The sequence below is a fragment of the Staurois parvus genome, unplaced genomic scaffold (genome assembly GCF_062004578.1).
Source record: "Staurois parvus isolate SC_StPar_1 unplaced genomic scaffold, SC_StPar_1.0 ptg000053l, whole genome shotgun sequence".
Lineage (NCBI taxonomy): Eukaryota > Metazoa > Chordata > Amphibia > Anura > Ranidae > Staurois > Staurois parvus.
In genome coordinates, this window is record NW_028317849.1 from 1620543 (window position 1) to 1645250 (window position 24708).

General features: G+C 42.9%; 1 protein-coding gene across 3 annotated transcripts in view; it reads left to right on the forward strand.

Annotated features, from left to right (window-relative positions):
• Positions 1-10436: 10436 nt before the first annotated feature.
• Positions 10437-24708, forward strand: part of LOC149470064 (transducin-like enhancer protein 1) — a 67742-nt gene continuing 53470 nt past the window's right edge. For all 3 annotated transcript variants that reach the window (XM_089667081.1, XM_089667090.1, XM_089667097.1), the window contains exons 1-2: positions 10437-10591; positions 22540-22613. In XM_089667081.1, the coding sequence (XP_089523207.1) occupies positions 22590-22613 (24 nt within the window). In that variant the 5' untranslated portion in view covers positions 10437-10591; positions 22540-22589. The remainder of the gene's footprint in view (positions 10592-22539; positions 22614-24708) is intronic.

The following is a 24708-nucleotide window of genomic DNA, read 5'->3' on the forward strand; positions in this document are numbered from 1 at the left end:
ACACAGAAAAGCACCTAAGGTGTGTGTGTGTGTGTATATATATATATATATATATATACACACAGTCAGGGGCGGACTGACAACTCATGGGGCCCCCGGGCAATAGGGGATCATGGGGCCCCTGTGTCCTTGCCCAAACTCAAAAAAGCCTATGAAAAATTACCAGGGGCATCTCATGGGGCCCCCTACTGACCCCGGGCCCTCGGGCAGTGCCCGAGTTTCCAAATGGTCAGTCTGCCCCTGCACACAGTATATTGTATATAGGAAAGAAAGGAAGGGCCTAAAGACCAGTTCCAGGGCCAAAGGGGCTACCTCGTAAGCCCATAGATGTAAAATAAAACGTTGCCCTCTATAGCAAAATATTGGCGCCGCAAAAAAGACCAAGAGGCAATGAACACTGATCCTATCATTTTCATGAACAAAGTATCTCAGTGTCACCCACTGATGCAAAATTTTAATTAATTCTCCGCCCTGGCCAATTGACTCAATTTGATCACATCTGATTTAAATTGAATATAGATCAATCAGAAGGTAAATTTTAGCTTTTATGTTGGCCTTACATGCTTCCATTTTTTATTTGATTGATGTGCATCAAAACCATCAAATCTGCAGACAATTTAAAACGCAAAACTTCCCTTCCAATTGATTTATACTCGGAACAGAAGAGATGCGATCAATAATTTATCTTAACCATTGATTGAAATCCACTTACCCGTGAGTGGTATTTTGATCAAATAAGTTGTCAACTATAGATTGAATATTTCTGTTAGAAGAGATCTATTGGAATATGAATTGATCATTTACCGAAGCTTGTATGGCGACCATTAGATTGTTTGCAGATGCCATTGTTTTGATGGGATTGCACATCGATCTAAAAAAAGAAAAAAAATTGCAGTGTGTTTGGCTACCATTAATCAGATAATGAGTTTACATGATGGTAACAGAGATGGGGTTAATAATTTATGATTTTAAGTCACAATCACATCCTAACTATCCTCAGAGTCTACTTCCTTGTGTGTGGCTTATCAATCAAACAGGCTGTCGACTATAGATTGATTATTCCTATTGGAAAGATCTATCGTAAACGAAATGGATCATTAATCGGTGCATGTATGGCCACCATTACATGTTGTAAGCATCTCATTTTTTTTTAGCAGAAGTCCTCAGAGTATTACTGTATTTTTCCAAATGATGGTTAGTAATTAATTTTCCATATATCATTATCAGAGGACAAACTTTACTGTTGCTGATTTCTACCAAAACATTATGGATGGCAGATTTTCCTACAGGAAGAATTATATAATGGCATAAAATGTTTTGCCAAAAAAAAACTAGGCAACATAATAAAATGCAGATTGATCTAATGGCAGGCAGTGGCTAGAAGAAAGGGTTAACAGTGCAGGCACCCTTAGGATGTAATTAGAGGGACCTTGTTATAAAGAGGAGGAGGAGGGGGGCAGAGGCCAAGAAAAAGGAAACAAAAGGGAAGAGAAAAAGGAAGGAAAAGGGGGGCAAAAGGGGAAGGGAGGAGGGAGAAGGTGGCTTGAATAAGGAGAGGGATTGGAGGGAGGTCTTCTATTGTATTAATCTTGTTTATCCTTCTTCAGGGTTAACCCCCCATCCCCATGAGCATTCCATGCAAACAAGAAGGTATGTGAAGGGAGGGGGGATGAGCAGATTCAGGAGAAGATGGATGAAGAGGAGGGGGGGATAAAGGATTAGGGGGAGTGTGAGAGAAAAAACCTCCCCTTCTTTCTCCTGTTAGCAGTCTCCAGAGGAGACGTGGGGAGTCGGACTTGTCAGGTTTGGATACAGGAGATGTAGCATCATTATCCCCTTCATCCTCATCATCCTCCTCCTCGTCTTTATCATCCTCATTCTCATCATCATAGTACCCTAGTACCACCACATCTTCCTCATCTACCGTACATCTCTAAAATATTAAGAGATCACCCATAGTCACATTTCTTCCCAGGAAACCGACCAATTCATGTTGGCTGAATACTGGAGGAGAGAATATCACTGGAGTATGTTATATATTGGTGATCTACTAACCACTAATGACTTAATTTCATCATACATTGCTAGCCAATCACTCTGCCAATCACTACCTTATGGTGGCTACACACACTTTAATAAATGATCAACTTCTTTTCCAATCAATCCATAGTCAACAACCTAATCAATTGATATGACCCACACAGTGAAGTAGATTTTGATCGATAGAAGATATAATTTTAAATTATCAACTGTATCTTTGTATTATCTATTTTGAATAATCACCATGTGATCTCATAAACCAATTGATCAAAATACAACCAAATTCACGCTCAAAACATCAATAATTTTCTCTCCCAGGCGATCGACTTGGTTTGATCGGATCTGATCTGCATTGAATCTGAATTAATCGGAAGGTAAACTGTACCCATTCAGTTGTTTGTCGATTTGTTTTGATCAAACTACATATGGATCAGATAATAAAATCAAAGGCACCGTTAAACAGGAACTCCACCCTTACTGTTAAAAATGAAATTTTATATTTAAAATACTTGTCCCTAGTCCATACTTACTAGTCCGTGGAGTCCAGTGTCTTTCTCACAGGCAAACTTCTCCTTACACTGCTCTTTTCTGGTGCCGCCATTCTGAATTATTATTATACAGGATTTCCCTGCTTATAGAGCTTACAATCTAAAGGTAGATCTGGCACATTTGCAGTCATGCCATGGAGGGTCTTTACCAGGTCTGTGGGACCTGGCAGAGCCCTGCAGCATGTTTGCATGTGCCAGTGAATGTCAGTGCATGTGCATGATCCCACAAAGGTCACGCAACCCGGGAGGCAGTTCGCTGGATCTTACGCATGCACAGACATGTTATGGGGCTCCCAGACAGACCTACAGCAGCTCTGCACATGTGAGGGGACTGGATACATTGCCTTTAGACACAAGTTTAATTTTAAAAAGGGTATTTACTTAAAAAAAAATTTTCGAAATTGTGTAAGAGGGAGAGTAGAGGAAGCAGGAGAGAGAACCTTAAAAGTGGTTGTAAACCCTTACATATATCCAGTGAAGTAACTATCCTCAGGTGATAAGCAGAGATGAAAGTTATATTAGTGAGGAGAACCCTGAGAGCTGATTGGAGGGAAGGGACATGACCCTCTTCACACAGCACACAGGCTGTCACTCTGCTGGAGGTCCCTCCCCTGTCACCATTTTGCTCTTGGTGTCAGGAAAACGTGTCAGAAGTGACTCATGTTGATAGCAGAGGAACGAGGCAGCATACAGAAATGACACTTAGTGCTCCGGATAGAGATGAGTACACACTACAGAGGGATATGCTTTGTTCAAATTTCATGTCTACAACTACTTTAAGAACAGGGATTAAAGGTCCACTTTAAGCTGACTATATACTATACAAACTGATCATACAGTCCTGTTTACAGTGGCTATATAAGCTTTGATTTTTTAATTTGATCCATGTGCAATTCAGGTAAAATAATGAAATCAGTAAACAATTAAATAGGCATAACTTCCCATCTGATTAATGTATTCAATGTATATATTTATTACAGGTATATAAATGGTGTTTTAAATATTGTATATTCACATCAGTCCCTGCCCTCAAGTAGCTTACAATTTAAGGTCTCTATCATATACCATACACACATACTGGGGCCACTGCAGACAGGAGCCAATTAATTTACCTGCACGTCTTCTGTGAAAATCCATGCAAGCACATAGAATACATGTAACCTCCATGCAGATGGTGTCCTGGTTAAGATTTGAACAAATGATTTAGCCCTGGTTCACCTTATGCAGGCTGGTTGTGGGTGCAGGAATTGCATCTGTTCCCGCACCTGCAACCACCCGCAGCTGAATCATGCGGCTCTTATGAGATGAACGGAGCTGCCATTCATTCTTAATGGCACCCCCACACATTTCAGCTCACAGAGTGGCTGCGGGAACTGCATGGTTAAAAAGACCATACAGGTTTCTCTGCGGTCACGCTTTCAAAAAGGTGCATGCACCTTTTTTGTGCGGAAGCATGGGCACAGCAGCCCATTCAAATAAAGGATGCAAACATCGGCTGCATGGGCCTCAGTAGTGTAAACCGAGCCTAATACCTGATTTAGATTGGATTCTATCAAACTGAGTTGATTAGTAAGGGTGGAAAATGATCATTTGTGTTGCATCGATCAATCTACAGCACTGAGATGCTTTGTTCATGAATCAGATTGTTAGCTGTATTTCGATCAAACGGTTTATGAGATTACATGGTGGAAAAAGAGAAGTGACTGATAACTTACGATCATATCTTCCAACTATCAGTTAACATCCTCTTCCCTGTATGTGGCATACTGAACAACTGGGTTGTTGGCTCTAGAATAATTATTTCTATCAATTTAAATCGACCATTTATCAAAGTGTCTATGGCCTCCACTAGATCTACCATCAACTACGTAGTACAAGGTCCTGTGTAACTTGAAACAAACTGAACACATTGTTTAGATGTGTCCTCATATCACATAGTTTTGTTAATCTAAAGAGATTGTACTGTGTATGGACAGCTATAGACCATATTTCTTTGCCGCTCTTGTACACCTCTAGTGACAGATATATAATTATGTACTTCGTATGGTGAGATGTATACAGTATTTTCTAATATTTCTTCTTGAATATTTTTGGAAAAGAAAAGATTTAAAAAAATTGATGATGCAATAGACAGTTGGTTGCCTGCTGTAATGTCTAGCCTTCCTTGGTTCAGGTTAGGTTGCCTCTGAGTGTGTCCACCTTGTCACCTCCCTGCAGTGTATGAGCACATCAAATATTAACATGCCATTAATAAAGTTTCCAGTATTATACAAATTATACAACTGGAGCAGAATCACCTATCTTTGTCCCCATAGACTTTTAAATGGGAGCGCCTGAAAAAGGTACATAAACATGCGTTTTCAGGCACACCCATGAAAGTCTGGTCAAATCACGCAATTCTGCTTCAAAGAAGCACATGTACTTTCTAGAGAGAAAGGTGACAAGTAACACAACACTCAGGTGTGAACAGGCCCATTGAGAATAATAGGATTCCTCATCTTGAGCATTGTCATGCTTCTGTAATTGTGTGAAAAAACGCTCAGGTGTGAATAGGGTTAATGACATTTAGTTTGCGAATACCCTGTGAATCCTAAAGAATTTCTGGGTTTTTTTTTTTTAAGCTAACTGCTGTTACATTTTTTTTCATCCTTGGTGGCATCTCAGAGCTGCTGATCTCCTGCATCCCTTTACTAACATGTCCTGCCTATGTGGTGATGGCTTCCTTTCTTAGGAAGGGTTTCCTGATGGTGAGAACAGTGGACCATGCATGTGTCATGCGTTTTAAAAGGCCGCTTGCTGTCTGCTTCAGAAGCATAAATGACACGGTGACAACCTCAGGTACAGTTGGGAGACAGGGACACCCTATAACAGGAAGTACCTGAACAAAGACTTTTAGGCACAGTTTACATATGGGCGATTTGGAATTGCAGGCAGAATTGCTGTGATTCTTCCCGTGATTCAAATTGCGTCAATACGCATAATGGGTGTTTGGGTGCCAGGCATCCCAATCACAGAGCAATTTGGCCATGATTTTCATGCAACAAAATGCACGGGAACTACTGAAAAACACTCATGTAAGATTGCTCCTGGCTCAGGGCCAAAATTTGAGCTGCTTTGGTGCGGCAGATGTGCATAGCGTAGCCAGTTCAAGAGAATAGGTTGCCCTATGCATGATCAGAGGCGGACTGACCATTTGGAAACTCGGGCACTGCCCGAGGGCCCGGGGTCAGTAGGGGGCCCCATGAGATGCCCCTGGTACCTTTATCATAGGCTTTTTTGAGTTTGGACAAGGACACAGGGGCCCCATGATCCCCTATTGCCCTGGGGCCCCATGAGTTGTCAGTCCGCCGCTGTGCATGACCTGTGTTTCTGCGTGTAAATCGCACTTTTTAAATTGCTAGTGGGAATGCGGGAAGTGTGTGGATGGGACCTTAAGGCAGGATCACCAGGTAATATTTTCATACATGTTTCAGATTTAAAAAGATATTTGCAATGCCTTTAACATGTTAATAATGGGGCTCACATCTACTCTAGGTTGCAAAATCCTTGTGTTATATTTAGGGTCCATTTACACCGAATGCGATGTGTTGATCAACGCATATTGGTGTATCTAAATGGCAAAAGATGTATTTAATTAGGAGTGGTTCACACCATTGATTTGTACTGATGTGCGTCACCATGAGCTGAAAAAAAAATAGAAACTCGAGACTTTTTTCAGGCATGTAACGCATGTAAGCGCACCACAATGTACTTAACTGGAAGAGTCACAATGGTCTGTTAGGCTACTTTCTCACTGCTTCACTGAAAAAATGCACCAAAAACACATATTTATTTCTTTTTATTATAGGTACTTATATAGCTCCATCAATTTACACAGCACTTTATATATTGTACAGTCACATCAGTCCCTAACCCTCAAGGGGCATACAGTCTAAGGTCCCTAAATTACATTTATACATATACATACTAAGGCCAATTTGGACAGAAACCAATTCACCTACCAGCATGTCTTTGGAGTGTGGGAGGAAACTGGAGTACTCGGAGGAAACCCACACAGGCAGGACATGCAAACTCCAGGCAGGTGGTGTCGTGGTTGGGATTCGAACCGACGAGCCTAGTAGTGCAAGGCAGAAGTGCTAACCATTTAGCTGCTGTGCTGCCTGACATACGTGATTTTGCTGTGTTTTTTATGCTGTGCATTGCATTTTTGATGTGTTGTATTGCGTTTTTCTCCAGTGGACAAAGCACTTGCTACAGGTGTGCTGCATTTTTTAAATGCATTTTTAATGCAGTTTCCATTCATTTCAATTTTTGGAAAGGGTCAGGGATCTTTTTCCTGCAGCAGATTGCATTTCAATGGAACCACACCTAAAAATGCAAGTATGCATCTTTCATGCGTTTTGTGTGTGTGTGTGTGGGGGGGGAGTGCAACTTTGATGCAACTTTTCACTCTCTGGCACTCAGAGTAGAGCAAGAACATTTTCAAAGTCGCAGCGTGTTTGAAAAGGTTCCTTTCCAAAAGGTTGAAGAGGTTACACTCTCTGGCACTCAAAGTCACATCAAAATTGCATCAAAGTCACATTCCATACTTTCTTATTGATAACCCCCCCCCCCCCCACACACACACACACACACACAAAACGCACCAAAAAATGCTTGAAAAACACATCGTTCTCATCATGCATAGCTGTGAACCAGGCCTAAGGGCCCTTTCATGCTAGCGGCTATGGTAGCATGCATCTGCTGATGTGCTGAAGGATGACAATGGTGCTGATGTGACCAACGATTATGGCTCATCATACAGTTTATTTTTTTTCTTTCTTTTAAAGAACTTTATTGAAATGTCACAAAGTGTGGCACCATACTGAAAAAAGTACTGTATGCCGTATTTTTTTCAGCGCACACCGCCGCAACATGGTGGTTTGAATCTGCCATTTATGCGACAAGGCATTTTGCTTTGGAACTGCATTGGTATAGTTGTTCTGCTGTGAGTGGGTCTTGCACTGCATTGGAATAGTCGTGTATCGCAGTTGTATGGCATCTGGTGTGAATAGCCCCTAAAGCCTGATACACACAATGAGAATATCGGACAAATAGTTGTCAGTTTGGTTTTTTTTGCATGCTAGTCTCATATTGAAAATGAAGAGGTTACTATAGTTATGAAAATTCACATAAGACAGATTACAGCTTCCCGTAATAATGTATTGTCTTGTAATGTATTCTTTAGTCCAAGCATGCGTGGTGTTGGCTACTCGATTTTCTACATACGAATACTGTACTGATTAAACGAAAATCATTTGTTCTGGTATCATATGAGAAAAAATTTTGTGCTTGTCCCTTCTTATAATTTCGCATGAACTGTCGTGATTGAAAGCTGTGTCCTAATGATCAGTTTATCAAACAATCGCTCAGAAAGCGGCTTTTTTCGTCTGATTTTCTCATTGTGTGTACTAGGCTTAAAGCAGAGCTCCAGTCACAAAATAAAAAAAAAATAAAAGTTAGTATCTACAAAAACTGTAGCTGCTGACTTTTAAAAAACAGTCACTCACCTATCCTTTGATCCCACAGTGTCCTCCGGGTTCAGCGGCCATTCTCCAGCCTCAGTGTGGGCACCCTGCTGTGATAGCATGCGGCTTCACAGCCGGGTGCCCACTGCACATGTGCTAGTAGTGCTGAGCTTCCTGAATGGTTCTGTAGTCTTCTGGGACCTGTCAAGTGTCCCAAAAGACTATGGGGAGGAAGGGGACAACAACTTCTGCTTCCAATCGCCTAGGCCAAGAGTCTCCAAACTTTCTAAGCAGAGGACCAGTTTACTGTCCTTCAGGCTTTAGGAGGGCTGGACTGTGGCCAATGGGAGTATTAAATGCCCCGGCATCAATGCCCCATCATTGGTTTTAATGGAAGGAATGGTGCCAAAATGGTTGATATCAATGAGAAGAATAATGCCCCATTGATGGTGTTAGTAGAGGTATCGATGCTCCATCTTTGTTGTCAGTTGGAGTGGTGCCCCAGGGGCCAGATGAAGGCAGACAAAGGGCCACATCCAGCCCCTGGGCTGCAGTTTGGAGACCCCTGGCCTTGGCGATTGCAGCGGATGTGGGAACGGGTACCTGTCAAAATCAGGTACCCGCTCCCCAACAGTGCCGATCCTTAACAGGGAGCCGGGCATTAGGCCTTAAAGCGGAACGTCCCCGTTTGAGTGGAGCGCCACTTTAAGTTGCAGCATTAGTAACGCAGGCCATACATGGGTCGAATTTCAAATGAATTTTCTTTTGAAAATCGTAACTAACAATATTGTTTAAGCATTTCACACCATTAGTGGGCTGAAGCAATGGTTGGATTTTTGCATGGCCATCCCAGCCAAGAAATTTCTTTTCTATAACAACATGAGGTGAAATCTGAAGGCTTGGTTGGTCAAATTTGAGTGATCGGGCATGTTGGAAATTTTTGGAAAAAAAACAAATTTCTAATCAATGATGGAAGAGTCATGCGAGAAATATAATCGAAAAAGAAATGCGCATAAGCTGTGACCTGGAAAGAAAAGAAGATTCTGAGCCAATACGTTTCTTTTCTATAACAACATGAGGTGAAATTGAAGGCTTGGTTGGTCAAATTTGAGTGATCAGGCATGTTGGAAAATTTGGAAAAATGAACGACATTCTAAACAATGATGGGAGAATCCCACAAAAACATGTGACCTGAAAAATCGAAAAAGAAATCTGACCTGAAAAGAAAATTCCCAGCCACAAAAATTATTTTCTATAAAAACATGAGGTGAAATCTGAAGGCTTGGTTGGTCAAATTTGAGCGATCGGTATGATTGAAATTTTTGGAAAAACAACATTTCTAATCAATGATGGAAGAATCACACGAGAAATATAATCAAAAAAGAAATGCGCATGAGCTGTGACCTGGAAAGAAAAGAAGATTCTGAGCCATAAAATGTATTTTCTATAAGAACATGAGGTGAAATTGAAGGCTTGGTTGGTCAAATTTGAGCGATCGGTATGATTGAAATTTTTGGAAAAACAAATTTCTAATCAATGATGGAAGAATCGCATGAGAAATATAATCGAAAAAGAAATGCGCGTGAGCTGTGACCTGGAAAGAAAAGAAGATTCTGAGCCATAACATTTCTTTTCTATAACAACATGAGGTGAAATTGAAGGCTTGGTTGGTCAAATTTGAGATCGGACGTTAGAAATTTTTAAAAAATGAACAACATTCTAAACAATTATGGGAGAATCCCACGAGAAATATAATCGAAAAAGAAATGTGAACTGAAAAGAAAATTCCCAGCCACAAAAATGATTTTCTATAAAAACATGAGGTGAAATCTGAATGCTTGGTTGGTTGCATTTGAATGATCGGGCATGCTGGAAATTTTTGGAAAAACAAACACATTTCTAACCAATGATGGAAGAATCGCATGAAAAATATAATTGAAAAAGAAATGTGCGTGAGCTGTGACCTGGTAAGAAAAGAAAATTCTTTTCTGTAGCAACATGAGATGAAATTGAAGGCTTGGTTGGTTGAAAACGCATGCAAATCAGAAAACGCAGAAATTCTGATGAACAAATCTTTGAGAATTCGCCCCATGCATAAATCCACTTTCATCACAGAGGTGACACTACCGGCCCCCTGGAATTGTACACCCTGTTATTTTGCAGTGGTGTTTCCTTCTCAAGCCCACACAGAGACAGGAGAGGAGACTGAGGGGTTAAAGCTGGCAGCCACACTCTAAGTTCCAGGTCTTTAGGGGTTAAGAGAGTCTACCATCACTTTGATTGGCAGCCCAGCGACACGCAGCCAATAAGGGAGAAGCAGTCGGAGCCCACGTGGGGCAGAGCGGAGCGGGATTGGTTGGAGGTAGCTGGGGCAGCCTGCAGGAGCCCGGACCCACGTGGAGCTGGCGGCCGCTGATTGAGCCGGAGGGAGGGGCTGCACCGAGCACCGGGAGACTGGGCCCGACTGGACAGCGGCTCCTCCTACCTCGGGGCCCGGTGAGAAGGGGCGATCCGGGGGGAGAAGGGGAAAATGGCAGGACGGGATAGACGGGGAGGTAGACAGAGAGGCCTGTGTGGAGGGAGAGGGGAGAATCCCCCGTATGTGTTCTGTACACAGGCAGTAGAGAGCCGGGCTCCCGGGGACATGAGGCCGACCATTCTAGGGGGAGGTGCCCGGGTGTGATGGGCGCACGCAGGACATCCTCCTCCATCTCCATCCTCGCTGTGGGCTGCTGTTGTTGTGGATTGCCCACTTCCATTGATACACTGCTGTGTACTGCCCTACGAGAGAAGATGGTGGGCACCGTCCTGCTGGGTCGGTCACTTCCCTCAGGACACATGGCCATCCTGGGAGATCTGAGGGGCCATCATCACTGCTGGATGTAAAGCCTATGTCCACAGCAAACTTTTCTTACATTTTTACATTAGGAGCAGAACCCTCGGGATTTACTGGAGTCTAGGGGAGAGTTTTCCACACTTGCTGCATGCTGAAACTGGCCATCTGTGTGGGAGGGGCTCCATTGTGGGGGGCAGGGCCTTGCTTTGTTACAAGACCACAGCTGGGCACAGACCGCCCCGTATGTTACATGGCAGTTTTAAAGTGCAGGCTGGGCTCTGTTGTGTGCCAGTGGTACCATGTACAACGTACAGCACCACCCCAATTAGGGTGGCACAGCACAGACCAGCCTGTATAATAAGGGGGGTTCACACACACTGGATGGTCCTTGTGTGCCGGCGGTACCATGTATTAATACAAAGTACAGCACCACCCCAATTAGGGTGGCACACAGCACAGACCAGCCTGTATGCTAAGGGGGGTTCACACACACGGGATGTTCCTTGTGTGTCGGAGGTACCATGTATTAATACAAAGTACAGCAGCACCCCAATTAGGGTGGCACACAGCAGAGACCAGCATGTATAATAAGGGGGGTTTACACACGTGGGATGGTCCTTGTGTGCCAGCGGTACCATGTATTGGTACAGAGCACAGCATCACTTCAATCAAGGTGGCACACAGCAGAGACCAGCCTATATGCTAAGGGGGGTTTACACACATGGGATGGTCCTTGTGTGCCGGCAGTACCATGTATTAATACAAAGTATAGCACCACCCCAATTAGGGTGGCACACAGCAGAGACCAGCCTGTATGCTAAAGAGTGGTTTTCACATTCGGGATGGCCGTTGTTGTGTACCAGCGGTATCTTGTATTGGTACAAAGCACAGCACCACCCCAATCAAGGTGGCACAACAGAGAGCAGCATATATGCTAAAGAGTGGTTTTCACATTCAGGATGGTTCTTGTTGTGTACCGGCGGTATCTTGTATTGGTACAGAGCACAGCACCACCCCAATCAAGGTGGCACACAGCAGAGACCAGCCTGTATGCTAAAGGTTGGTTTACACACACGGGATGGTCCTTGCGTGCTGGCAGGGCTTTGAGTACCACAGCACCACCACTCACGCACACTGCTAAACAGTGGTTTTAGCATGCAGGATGGTCCCTGTTGTGTGCCAGCGTTGCCTTGGTTTGTTACAAAACACCACTTCCATCACCAACAAGCAACATGGACCCGCTGGTATGCTAAAGGACAGTTTTTACGTGCAGGATGGTCCCTGTTGTGTGGCAGCCGTATCATGCATTTGTTATAAGCCAAGGTGCCACCATCACACAGCAGAGACCAGTACATAGGCTACAAAGAACTCTTTGAGCATGCAGGATGATCCCTGTTGTATGCTGGTCCTTTTTGTTTTTACAGAACACCATTTCCACCTCCAGCTTGCAACATGGACCCGCTGGTATGCTAAAGGACAGTTTATGGTCCCTGTTGTGTGGCAGCTGTGCCATGCGTTTGTTATAAGGCACCTTGCCTTATAACCATCATACAATGGAGACCAGCCCATAGGCAACAAAGAAAACCTTAATAAGGAGTTCCAGGCTACCCAAAAAAAAAAAGTCAGATACATATGCTGTAGCAACTGACTTTTAATATAAAGACACACCAGGCGTCCAGTTTCATCGTCACCTCGGATAGTTCTGCAATAGCCTCTGGGTTTCTGGCACCAGCATTGCAGGTGAGGGAAACCATAAGTGAAGCCTTGCAGTTTCACAGCTGGCTTCCTACTGTACATGAGAGAGTCCCACTGCACCTTGAGATTTGCCCAGCAGTCTTCTGGAACTTGTGAAATGACCCAGATGACTGCGGAGGAAAGGAGGGGGGCCGAACTGCAAACTGAGCCGGAAGTGGGAGCGGGTACCTGTCAAAACCAGGTACCTGCCCCCCCAAAAATGTGCCAAAAGTGGCGGTGGAGGGGGAAAGGAGGCTCCGCTTTAAGGCAGCATTGTGGTGTAAATAGGGCCTATGAGAAACAATTGTTTTCTATGTGCCCTTGGTGGTGACTGGTATTGATCAGGTGCAGAAAATTACTAGGCATCACACATAGTGTGAACAATAACTTACTGTCCCATTTAGGCCTCCTTCACACAGGGTGGTACTGTACTATGCACTCACTTAAGGCTGTGTTTACCTGTACAGGGATGTACATATGTTCCATGCGTCCCCATGTAGGAAGTCTTAATGGGTCTATTGGGACACAGCCGCTGTGTCCCATTATGACATCCGCGTGGGTGCAGGTCCCTGAACTCGTGCTGTCTGCATTCAGGGACCCATATCCACACAGATGTCATATTGGGACACAGCTGTTGTGTTCATGCAGCCGCTGTGTCCCAATAGGCATCCGTGGGTCTGGCGGCACAGGTAAACACAGACGTATGGTATTGTATACCCTGCATGAATTTGGCCTTTCAATGGTTTTACCAAATAGGAAGTGAAGGAAAAGCCACAACAGGGACACCAAGAGCAATCAAAATCTGACCCATTTGTGTGTTGCTACTGGAGATTTTCTCTTACTTAGGGCTCACTTACACGTGTTCAGCTCTGCATGTGGGTTTGGAATGCATTTACATTGTTTAGCATTCTTTTTTTTTTTTTTTTATTTATAAGTTGCATTTACATGTGTTTGCAGGTTGTTCCATTTCTAAAAATGCAGCATGCTGTACTTTTTAAACACGTTATGCAGTGGCATAACCTAGGCTCATTGAAATACATTCATACACTTTTAGATTCTCCAGCCATGTTAAATGGGGCAGATGGACATTTTCCTTGGTCGGGCTATTGTATTCTGACAGCCACCAGTGGAAGAATACCCAAACAGTGGCTGCATCTGATTGTCACTAGTCAGCTGCAAATTTTTCAGTAGATTCCTTTGAAAAAATTCAATCGACCGATCCCATTTTCATCAAATAGAGCAGGGCCATACAATGAGCAAATTTCAGCTAGTTAAAGCGTAGCTCCAGTCCCTGGTGAAAAAAAATAAGTCGGCATCTACAAGTGTGGGCACCCGGTTTTGGCAGCTTCACAGCCAGATTCACACTGCGCATGTGTGAGCTGCGATGCGCATTGTGAATGGTCCTGCAGTCTTCTGGGACCTGTTGCGTGTCCCAGGAGACTGCGGGGGAAGAGAAGAGAACTTCTGTTTCCGATCTCAGCGGACGTTGGAGCGGGTACCTGTCAAAAGTGCCAATTCTTAACAGGGAGTGGGGGGTGAAGCCTTAAAGCGGAACTTCCCTTTTGGGTGGAGCTCCATTTTAAGAAACTGGCCGCTATATGCTTTGTGTATGTCCACCTTTACTGAACTGTGAAAGTGTTGTCACCAGGGCTGGTTTACATTAGTGTTGCCACTCTGAAGAGATGTTTACAGTGAATCACTTTTCAGAGGGCATTTGACAGGCGGTGAGGAGGTGTTTTATCCCCTCCTCACTGCCTGTTTTAATCCCTTTGGCCCCACAGCCACATGCAACCACAGGTAGAGGACTGTTGCGGCATGGCCCCATTCAGTTGAATTGGTTGCATTGAGCAGGTGGTACTGTCCTCTGCATGCAACAGGGAGTTTAATTCTTTAATTTCTTTAAGGCATTGAAACTGCAGAATATGTACACCCCATCTGCTGTCTTTGCCACTTAAGGGGAGTGGTTGGGGAGAGGGAGCACCATGAAAATGCAGCTCAACCGCATGTTTTTTTTTTTTTTTTCTTTTACCTCCCAACCCAAGTGCCAGTGTAAACCAGCCCTAAGCAAGGGGTAACCCGTAATGGAGTGCAGGATAGTAGGACCACACTATAGGGACTCTAATCCTTTACCACCCTCTCCAAAAATAAATGAAAATGTTTTGAGTGGACATATGCTTTGAATATTTCTTGTATTTACTTTTGTAACACTTCAGTCTTACCACAAGTCTGTGTTCTCTGTGCCGTGGGTTTCCTCCGGATCTGTCAGCACCTCTCCTCCCTGATCTCCTCTGGCAAGGCTTCAAACTCGGGCTAGGCCGTCATGTTTCTGTGGCTGCCTTCAAGGCATAGGCACCCCTCAGCCTTCCTCCACACCTCTCTGTGTACCTACACACCCTGCTCCTCCTTGTATCCCTCTCCTGCTGGATTTGTGTGCCTGTAAAATAACAAGGTGTCTGCTTTGTACATTTATGACTTGTGGAATATCACTGGTAAAGGACTGTTTTGAAATACTTCAGTGCTGTAACTGCAGATTGGCTTTCTTCAGAGCCCAATAATGCTTACTCCTATGTAAACAAGCCAGTTAGTGACTGTGGTTCCTCATTGTTCAAATCCTTTGTAATACTGTAGACCTCAATATGCTATTTTCTGTTTGCAACATGTGCAAGTAATTATTCACGGTCTGTTCCACAGAAATTTATTGTTGAAAAGGGACATATTTGTTAGACATCACGGATGTTGCCATGGGTAGATTTCCTAATTGACAAGGATGATGATGTTGTTTTGGTCATGTGATCAGTGAATTTATTTATTTATTTCAGGTACTTATATAGCGCCGTCAATTTATGCAGCGCTTTACATATGTATACTGTACATTCACATCAGTCCCTAACCCTCAAGGGGCGTACAATCTACGGTCCCTAACTCACATTCATATACAAGGGCCAATTTAGACAGGATCCAATTAACCTACCAGCATGTCTTTGGAGTGTGGGAGGAAATCTGAGTACCCGGAGGAAACCCACGCAGGCACAGGGAGAACATGCAAACTCCAGGCAGGAGGTGATGTGGCTGGGATTCGAGCCAACAACCCTAGTACTGCCAGGCGGAAGTGCTAACCATTTAGCCACTGTGAATGCCCTATTACAATGATCGGTTAAATAATTGCCCTTCCATCCCCTCCTGGTGGCACTTAACACCGGCAGACTGGACCGACTTCCCTATCACATGCTTACTGTGGTTTTGCCAGCTCCCAATCATAACAAAAGACAAGGAGCTCTCTGTGACAGCACGGTCACTGTGCTGTCTATCAGCACTGAAACATTAAAGCTCATCCACCTTGCTGCCTTACATATGTGGTCAGCAAGAGGTTAAATTAACTGCTGAAAGTTTGACTTGCGTTGCCAGATCGTTTACAGAGAATCTAAACCCAAAAACACACATTTATTATATTGAGGGCCAGTTCACACCAGAACACGGCGCAGGAAACCCACACTCCGTGCGCATTTCCGTACCACGCTTAAAACGCACTGCAGTCTGCAGTGGGCGGCAGTGTTAACTTAATGGCATCCCAAAGCAGCTTGCAAACTCAGTGCGATTGCCTCCACCCTGTCGCATGGTACAATGGTATCATGTGATCTGATTGCTGTGCTTTTTGGAAAGTGCACGCACTACTTTTGGTGCGGTGGAATTTCAGCCTGTTCAAACAAATGAGCTGAAAATGCACTGCACCCGTATCGCATGTGAATCACAAAGGAACATACTTGCACATTCCTGTGTGATTCATGGTATGAACCTGCCTCTGTTTTTTGCCTTTTTCACCTGGTGACCTGGCCAGTAACATACATCCTCTCTCATTGTACTGTATCTATGGAAGTTAAGTGTGGTCATCTTAGGCTGCTTTTCAGATTTGGACTTCATGAAGCACCCTCTTGCCACCTCTCGTTACATTAATAGTTTACAGAAGAAAGCTTGATTGACATATCACATAAATGCACAGAAAGTTACAAGGACACACAATTTCTGACAGGAACCACCGGGATTTTTCTGTGCTTGCCAAAAATGTACTTTGCCTTAAAAAGGAAATTGTGTGCAGTCACCGGATTTAAGGACTTTAAGCCCTGGTCCACACTGAATGTGACTTTGAAATCGCACTACTTCAAAGCTGCAGATCACTGTGATTTGTACCTCCCGATTTCACTGCAGCTTGCGACTTTATTTAACAGAAGTCAATACAAGTCTCAGCGTAATTGGAAAAAAGTAGTACAGGAACTATTTTTGAAAGCACGCTACTTGAAATCGCACTGATTAAGACCGTGCCATAGAAATACATTAGATGCAACGTCTTCAGGTGCGATTTTGTAAGTTGCATGTTGCACTGGTGTGAACCAGCGCTAAGGCTAGGTTCACATCTATGCAGGTGGCGGTTGATGTGTTTTCCTGGTGCATTTTGCGATGCGGATTGCTATTTTTACACTTTTTTTTTTTTTTTTTTTTAATGTGATTTTAATGTGTTTTTGTTCGTTTTGCATTTTTGGGATGTGTCAATGTTGCTAGGAGAAGGTATCTGTGGTCATGCAAGAAATACACCAAAAATTCATGTACGTGTGTTTACGATGCATTTCTATTAAAGTCTATAGAACCAAACACACAATCTGCTGCGGGCAAAAAAGTCACTGACCCTTTCCAAAAACGCATCGGCTGAAAACTCAGATTTGAACATGTCCCATAGGAAATCACATTGAATGGACTTTAGTTCATTTTTGCAAATCTGAAAATGCACTGCAGAACACATAGGTGTGAACCTAGCCTTAAAATGCAACCTATTTACATTTTGTTATAGTTAGTTATCATTTAGATTTCTGTTTTATTTATTTAGTTTTAAGAAAAGATTAGCATAGGTTAATTGAGCAATGTTGAAGACAAACTTGGCAACTTACATTCTTATAATAAAATATACCTTGTTTAGCATTGCTCAAATTCTTTGTGGAAAATCCTCGCCCTCTAGTTATCCCATTTACAAAATAGACTTGGCTAGCATGTTTTTTCTTGCAATGTGATGTAAATAAATGGGGAGATTGTAACCGGATTGTCTGTTCTAGTTGCATTGAATCTAGAACAGTTGTCTAGTTCCATGGGAAAAAGTTGAGTATTTTATGTATGTGGGGGGAAAATCTTGTATGAAGGGCTGCAGTGAGTGCATGTGCTTCTCCTGTACCCAGCAAATATGATAAGCCTGGGGAAGGTTAAAAGTGAAGTTTAGGGTATCATTTTATTGAATAGTTGCATTAGTCTAGTTTGGAACAATCTATGTCTGCATATCATACCTGAGATCCCTCTGGAAGCTGCAGATCACTATGGTAGTTGCTGCTACTACAGTGATAGTGATCCTCCAGGCCCTGTGCCAAGTGGGTGCTTTTTTGCATAGTAACCACAGGGGGCTCATTTAACACTGCCACCATTCACAGAAGACCTTTTTTTTTTTTTTTTATAATGAATACAAGGAATGGTCTTATTGGATGAGTTGGTGATTGTGATGTCTTCTCACACCGCTTTACCTCATCCAGTCAGAATTAAACTTGTATTCTTTGGATAATAATAATGCAAAGTGATCTGTAAATGAAGGCCCTGCCAACTGAGCGATCCCTTATGGTTACTATGCGGAAGGGTAGCTGCTCTGCACAAGACCTGGAAGGATCTGCTATCCCTGTATTAGTGATGACTGATTTGCAGCTTCCACTAGGATTGTTCAGGTATGAGATATTTATACTTACAAGGGTCCAAGCTGGATTAATGCTACTGCAATAATATTCCTACCGAAACTTCAGCTTTAAATCGTAATGTGTTTTATTACATATATTTGAAAACCTTCCTTAGTCTGTTTTCTTGCTGTATTGTAGCATGCACATTTTTTTTTAACTCAAATATTAATTTTTTTCTCTGGTATTTTGATATTGACCTATTCTACAGTTGTGTCCAAAATTATTCAACCCCCAATGCTGTAAAGGGGTTTAGGGACTATAGTGTACATTTGGAATTGTATTCAGAATCAAATCCTACAAGGACGTTGTAACTACCCAAATGCAACTAAAATGACATCAATTGTTTATGTAATACAGTAGTAAATGGTTCTTATGTGGTTTCTTCATTGCCACAATTATTCAACCCCTTAAAGACTACCACTCTGAAGAACAGAGGTTCATACAGGTGCTTTCCATCAGGTATTGAAAACACCTGTGGATGTCACCGAGCAGCAATCAAGCATAATAAGCACCAATTAGGCAGCTTTAAAATGACTGTGATACTCAGCTCCTTCTAGACATTTACTGGTGTGGTTACAAACATGGTGAAGGCAAGAGAATGGTCCAGGAAGACAAGAGAAGAGGTGATTTCTCTTCACAGGAAGGGCAATGGCTATAAGAAGATTGCAAAGATGTTAAACATACCAAGAGACACCTTAGGAAGCATCATTCGCAAATTCAAGGCAAAGGGCACTGTTGAAACGCTACCTGGTCGTGGCAGAAAGAAGATGCTGACTTCGACTGCTGTGCGCTACCTGAAGCGTAGAGTGGAGAGAAGTCCCCGTGTGACTGCTGAGGAACTGAGAAAAGATTTGTCAGATGTGGGTACAGAAGTTTCAGCCCAGACAATAAGACGCACACTGCGTAATGAAGGCCTCCGTGCCAGAACTCCCAGGCGTACCCCCTTGCTGTCTCCAAAGAATAAGAAGAGTCGACTGCAGTATGCCAAAAGCCATGTGGACAAACCACAAAAGTTGTGGGATAGTGTTCTGTGGACTGATGAAACAAAATTAGAACTGTTTGGGCCCATGGATCAACGCTATGTTTGGAGGAGGAAGAACAAGGCCTATGATGAAAAGAACACCTTGCCTACTGTGAAGCATGGTGGAGGGTCAATCATGCTTTGGGGCTGTTTTGCTTCTGCAGGTACAGGGAAGCTTCAGCGTGTGCAAGGTACCATGAATTCTCTTCAGTACCAGGAGATATTGGATGGAAACGTGATGCAGTCCGTCACACACCTGAGGCTTGGGAGACGTTGGACCTTTCAACAGGACAATGATCCCAAGCATACCTCCAAGTCCACTAGAGCATGGTTGCAGAGGAAAGGCTGGAACATTTTGGAGTGGCCATCGCAGTCACCAGACTTAAATCCGATTGAGAACCTCTGGTGGGACTTAAAGAAAGCAGTTGCAGTGCGCAAGCCTAAGAATGTGACTGAACTGGAGGCCTTTGCCCATGAAGAATGGGCGAAGATACCCGTAGATCGCTGCAAGACACTTGTGTCAAGCTATGCTTCACGTTTAAAAGCTGTTATAACTGTAAAAGGATGCTGTACTAAGTACTAAGATTGAATGTCACTTGGGGGTTGAATAAAACTGATAATGCTGTGAGCACAGAAAAGACATTTGTGGTTATTTCATTATAACTGTTATGTTATATTTGTCTGACCTACAAGTGCCTCTTTAATGTAAATGTAAGCAAGATGACTGAATGATCAAAAGCAATGTCAAACTGGCCAAAACACTCAATTTCAGTGGGGGTTGAATAATTTTGGACACAACTGTATATTCTGCTTGTCCTTCTCAAAGCAACTTGACAGTTGCTTCTACTAAAAAAAAAAAAAAAGTAAAAAACGCGAGACTTGGCTTTGGCTGTCTAGCAACACGCCAGACTAGAAGCTCATACATTCAATGCTGCCAGGTTGCATTGCTTTTGTACAGAATATAGAAGAGGGAGGAATTTTTCCCTTCCAGACTCTACAGCTTCTAGTGGGAGATTAATTGCTCCTCTCTGGATTCCACAGAAAGGCAGTGCGTCCTGTCAGGCGGAACTGTGTTTGGAACTTCTTCACTCTCAGACTTGCTTCTCTTTCTCCTTAAATAGTACCTTCCCGTACATAATGCAGGCTGGAAGCATTAGTTCCTCAACATTAGTCATTGGTCCTACTAGTAAGGGAAGAAGTTGTGGGATGCTTATTTTGCAACAACCGTTTACTTCCTTTCTTGTTCTTTATATTTCACTTCCCAGTTTGACTTGTCTAGCCTAATGCCTAGTGCACGATGAGAAAATCGGCCGAAAAATATTAGTTTCTGAGCGACGGTTGAATAATCTGACCCTTGGTATGCAGCTTTCAATAGAATATCATGACAGTTAATGCAAAATTATCCGTAGGGACATGCAGAAAAAATTTTCTCCTACAATAACGCTTGAGGTGATTGTAGCCGTATTAGTGCACTTGTGAGAGAACCAATTGAGTACTGTCTGTGATACTTTTATTTGCACGAACATACAATTTTGAGGACACGCTTTCTGGGTATGTCCCCTTAGGGACATACCCCGAAAGCTTGTCCTCAAACTTGTATGTTCGTGCAAATAAAAAAAGTATCACAGACAGTACTCAATTGGTTCTCTTACAATAACAGAATGAATGATTTTCTTTTAATCAGTACAGTATTTGTCTGTAAAAAATAGAATGCATGAGACCACGCATGCTCTGACTAAAGAATACAATACAGTACACTACAAATTAATACTTTACATCATCGCAAGAAGTTGAATTCTGTCTTTTGAGAATTTTTGTAACTCTAGTAACCTTTACCTTTCGAAAGGAGACTAGCATGCAAAAAAAAAAAAAACAGGGCGAGGATTCGTCCAATATTCTCGTTGTGTGTACGGGGCTTAAAGGAGAAGTTCACCTTTGGGAACATGTAACGTGTTCCACCCATTCTTAGGGTGGAACGTGTAACATGTTCCCAATGCTGCAGCTGCCGCCCGCTGCTCCCCCCTCCCTCTGACAGAAGCACTGGGAGAAGTTCACCATACTATCTGTCAGATTTGAAAACAGCGAGGCTCTGCCCACACTCCCGTGTCATTCATTCAGAGTTCTGTGAATGAATGGACTACATGTCCCGGCAGCCTTAGCGGCTGTCAGCTTGTAGTTCTCAATGAACTACCACGGTGCTGTGGAGCGCTAATGCAATGCTTTACAGGCTCCTGCAGACAAAAATAATACATTTAAATAAATTTTATTATTTTTGTGCAAAAAGTGAACTTATTCTTTCAGTGCTGGAAAAGCTCTGTTAGGCATTCAGTGGGAAAGAATAAGGGACTAGGGAAATGATGGGGTATAAAGAAATATGCGTAACAAAGTAGATTAAATTATGAAACTGTTGCTTGACAGCATTAGCCAAGTTGGAGCAAGGAAGAGGTGGAGAGCCAGAAGATCTTGTGCATGCAGTGGCTAAATGGTTAGCACTTCCACCTGGCAGTACTAGGGTCGCTGGTTCAAATCCCAACCACGGCACCACCTGCCTGGAGTGTGCATGTTCTCCCTGTGACTGCGTGGGTTTCCTCCGGGTACTCCAGTTTCCTCCCACTCTCCAAAGACATGCTGGTAGGTTAATTGGATCCTGTCTAAATTTGCCCTAATATGTGTACAGGATGTATGAATGTGAGTTAGGGACTTTAGATTGTACTCCCCTTGAGGGTTAGGGACTGATGTGAATGTACAATATATATGTAAAGCGCTGCGTAAATTGACGGCACTATAGAAGTACCTGAAATAAATAAAGATTAGATGAAAGTGTATGGACAGTTACAGGCTCAGGACCAATGATGCGCCTGAAGAAAACCGAGAATACAAGAAAAAGGTAAAATAATTTGAAAGAAAAAATAGGTCTATAGAGCTGGTTTGAACAAGCAAATGCAGTTTAAACATAAAGCTACAGGTGCTCTTTAACTAGTTTAAGCTGTTTTAACAGCTGATTATTTATAGATTTGCTATGGCATTAGCCAAATGTCTTATGTTAGAGTGAATGTTTGGCTGTTTTAAAAACGGTTCCTGTTTTCTTTTCCAGGACAGGTCCACAGTAGAACTTGAGACAAGTCACCCTACCTCTGTTTGAAGATGTTTCCACAAAATAGACCCCCAGTAAGTACATGTGTTGTCTGATGGTGTGTTAGCCTCTGTATGCAAGAATGACATTACCTCTGGTTGATGGTTAAAAAAAGAGCCAACTGTTTGCCTTGGGGTATTTATAATCCCTCTAAATTATTTGAAGATAAAGAGTGTTTTAGACCTTGTGAACCAATAATTTGTTTGGGTAATTTTCAAGACCAAGACATATCCTACTTGATGGGTGTTGAATCCCATCAATGGAAGATGCAGCAGTGTGAGGTCTGCAATAGTTCATGTATATTCCTTTCAGGTGACCACTTTGCAATTGGCCAGAACCTTCTGTAATGATCAGATCTGACCATTGATGTGGATGGCCTAATCGGTTGTACATAGGGACACTTGCAGCTGAGGAGTACGAGTCAGATCATGTTTCCAGGCATGGTGGGAAATTTGTGGTTTGAAAGCTGATGTCAGAGGGTATCTAAATCACTAAGGTCTCTTACAAACATGAAGAGGGAGTGGTAAAGCCTAACATACAGCAGGAGGCGGCTGTGCACATGTCGTAATGCTTGCAGCCACAACAAATTTAATGCGACTTAAGTTGTCAGGTTGCCCTGCCTGTCAAACGTGCTCATTTAATCAATGTAGCTATGCTGCAAATGCTTGGCTTGCAGTTGTTGCTCATTAGTTTCATTTTAAATTCCCATTCAGTAAGGGAAACAAAGTAAAAAAGGGCATCCAGTATGTGGGAGGGTTGCCTCCTCAATGCCTGGAAGCTGACATTTTGTTGCCCTCTGTAAAGCAATCCATTGTGGATTGCTTTTCAGAGATGGTTGCAGTGTGAACTTGTCTTTAAACTAACAATAAAATCTATGTGAGATAATGTATTGAATATTTGAGTTGACAAAACCATATAACTTGGACATGCAGCAGTTTGTCAGTAGTTGTAAGGAGTTTTCTGGTCACAGCATACACTTTTATAACCTCAGCATTGTAATAACAATACAAACAATAGTTCTATTTGACAATCCAATATACAGTGCCTTGAAGAAGTATTCATACCCCTTGAAATTTTGTCATGTTACAAGCAAAAATGTAAATAAATTTTATTGGGATTTTATGTGATAGACCAACACAAAGTGTCACAGAATTGTGAAGTGGAAGGAAAATGATAAATGGTTTCCAAATTTTTTACAAATAAATATCTGAAGAGTGTCGTGCATTTGTATTCCCCGAGTCAATACTTTGTAGAACCACCTTTCACTGCAATTACAGCTGCAAGTCTTTTTGGGGATGTCTCTACCAACTTTGCACATCTAGAGAGGGACATTTGTGCCCATTCTTCTTTGCAAAATATCTCCGGCTCTGTCAGATGGGATGCAGAGGGTCTGTCTGTGAACAGCAATTTTCAAGTCTTGCAACAGATTCTCAATTGGGTTTGGGTCTGGACTTTGACTGGGCCGTTCTAACACATGAATATGCTTTGATCTAAACCATTCCATTGTCTCTCTGGCTGTATGTTCAGGGTGGTTGTCCTGCTGGAAGGTGAACCTCCGTCCCAGTCAAGTCTTTTGCAGACTCTAACAGGTATTCTTTTAAGATTGCCCTGTATTTGGCTCCATCCATCTTCCCATCAACTCTGACCAGCTTCCCTGTCCCTGCTGAAGAAAAGCATCCCCACAACCTGATGCTGCCACCACCATGTTTCATGGTGGGAATGGTGTGTTCAGGGTGATGTGCAGTGTTCGTTTCTGGCACACATAGTGTTTTGGTTTTAGGCCAGAAAGTTCAGTTTTGGTCTCATCTGACCAGAGCACCTTCTTCCACATGTTTGCTGTGTCCCCCACATGGCTTCTCGCAAACTGCAAACGGGACCTTTTATGGCTTTCTTTTAACAATGGCTTTCTTCTTGCCACTTTTCTATAAAGGCCAGATTTGTGGAATGAACAACTAATAGTTATCCTGTGTACAGATTCTCCCACCTGAGCTGTGGATCTCTGCAGTTCCTCAAGACTTACCATGGGCCTCTTGGCTGCTTATCTGATTAATGCTCTCCTTGCCCAGCCTGTCAGTTTAGGTGGATGGTCATGTCTTGGTAGGTTTGCAGTTGTGCCATACTCTTTCCATT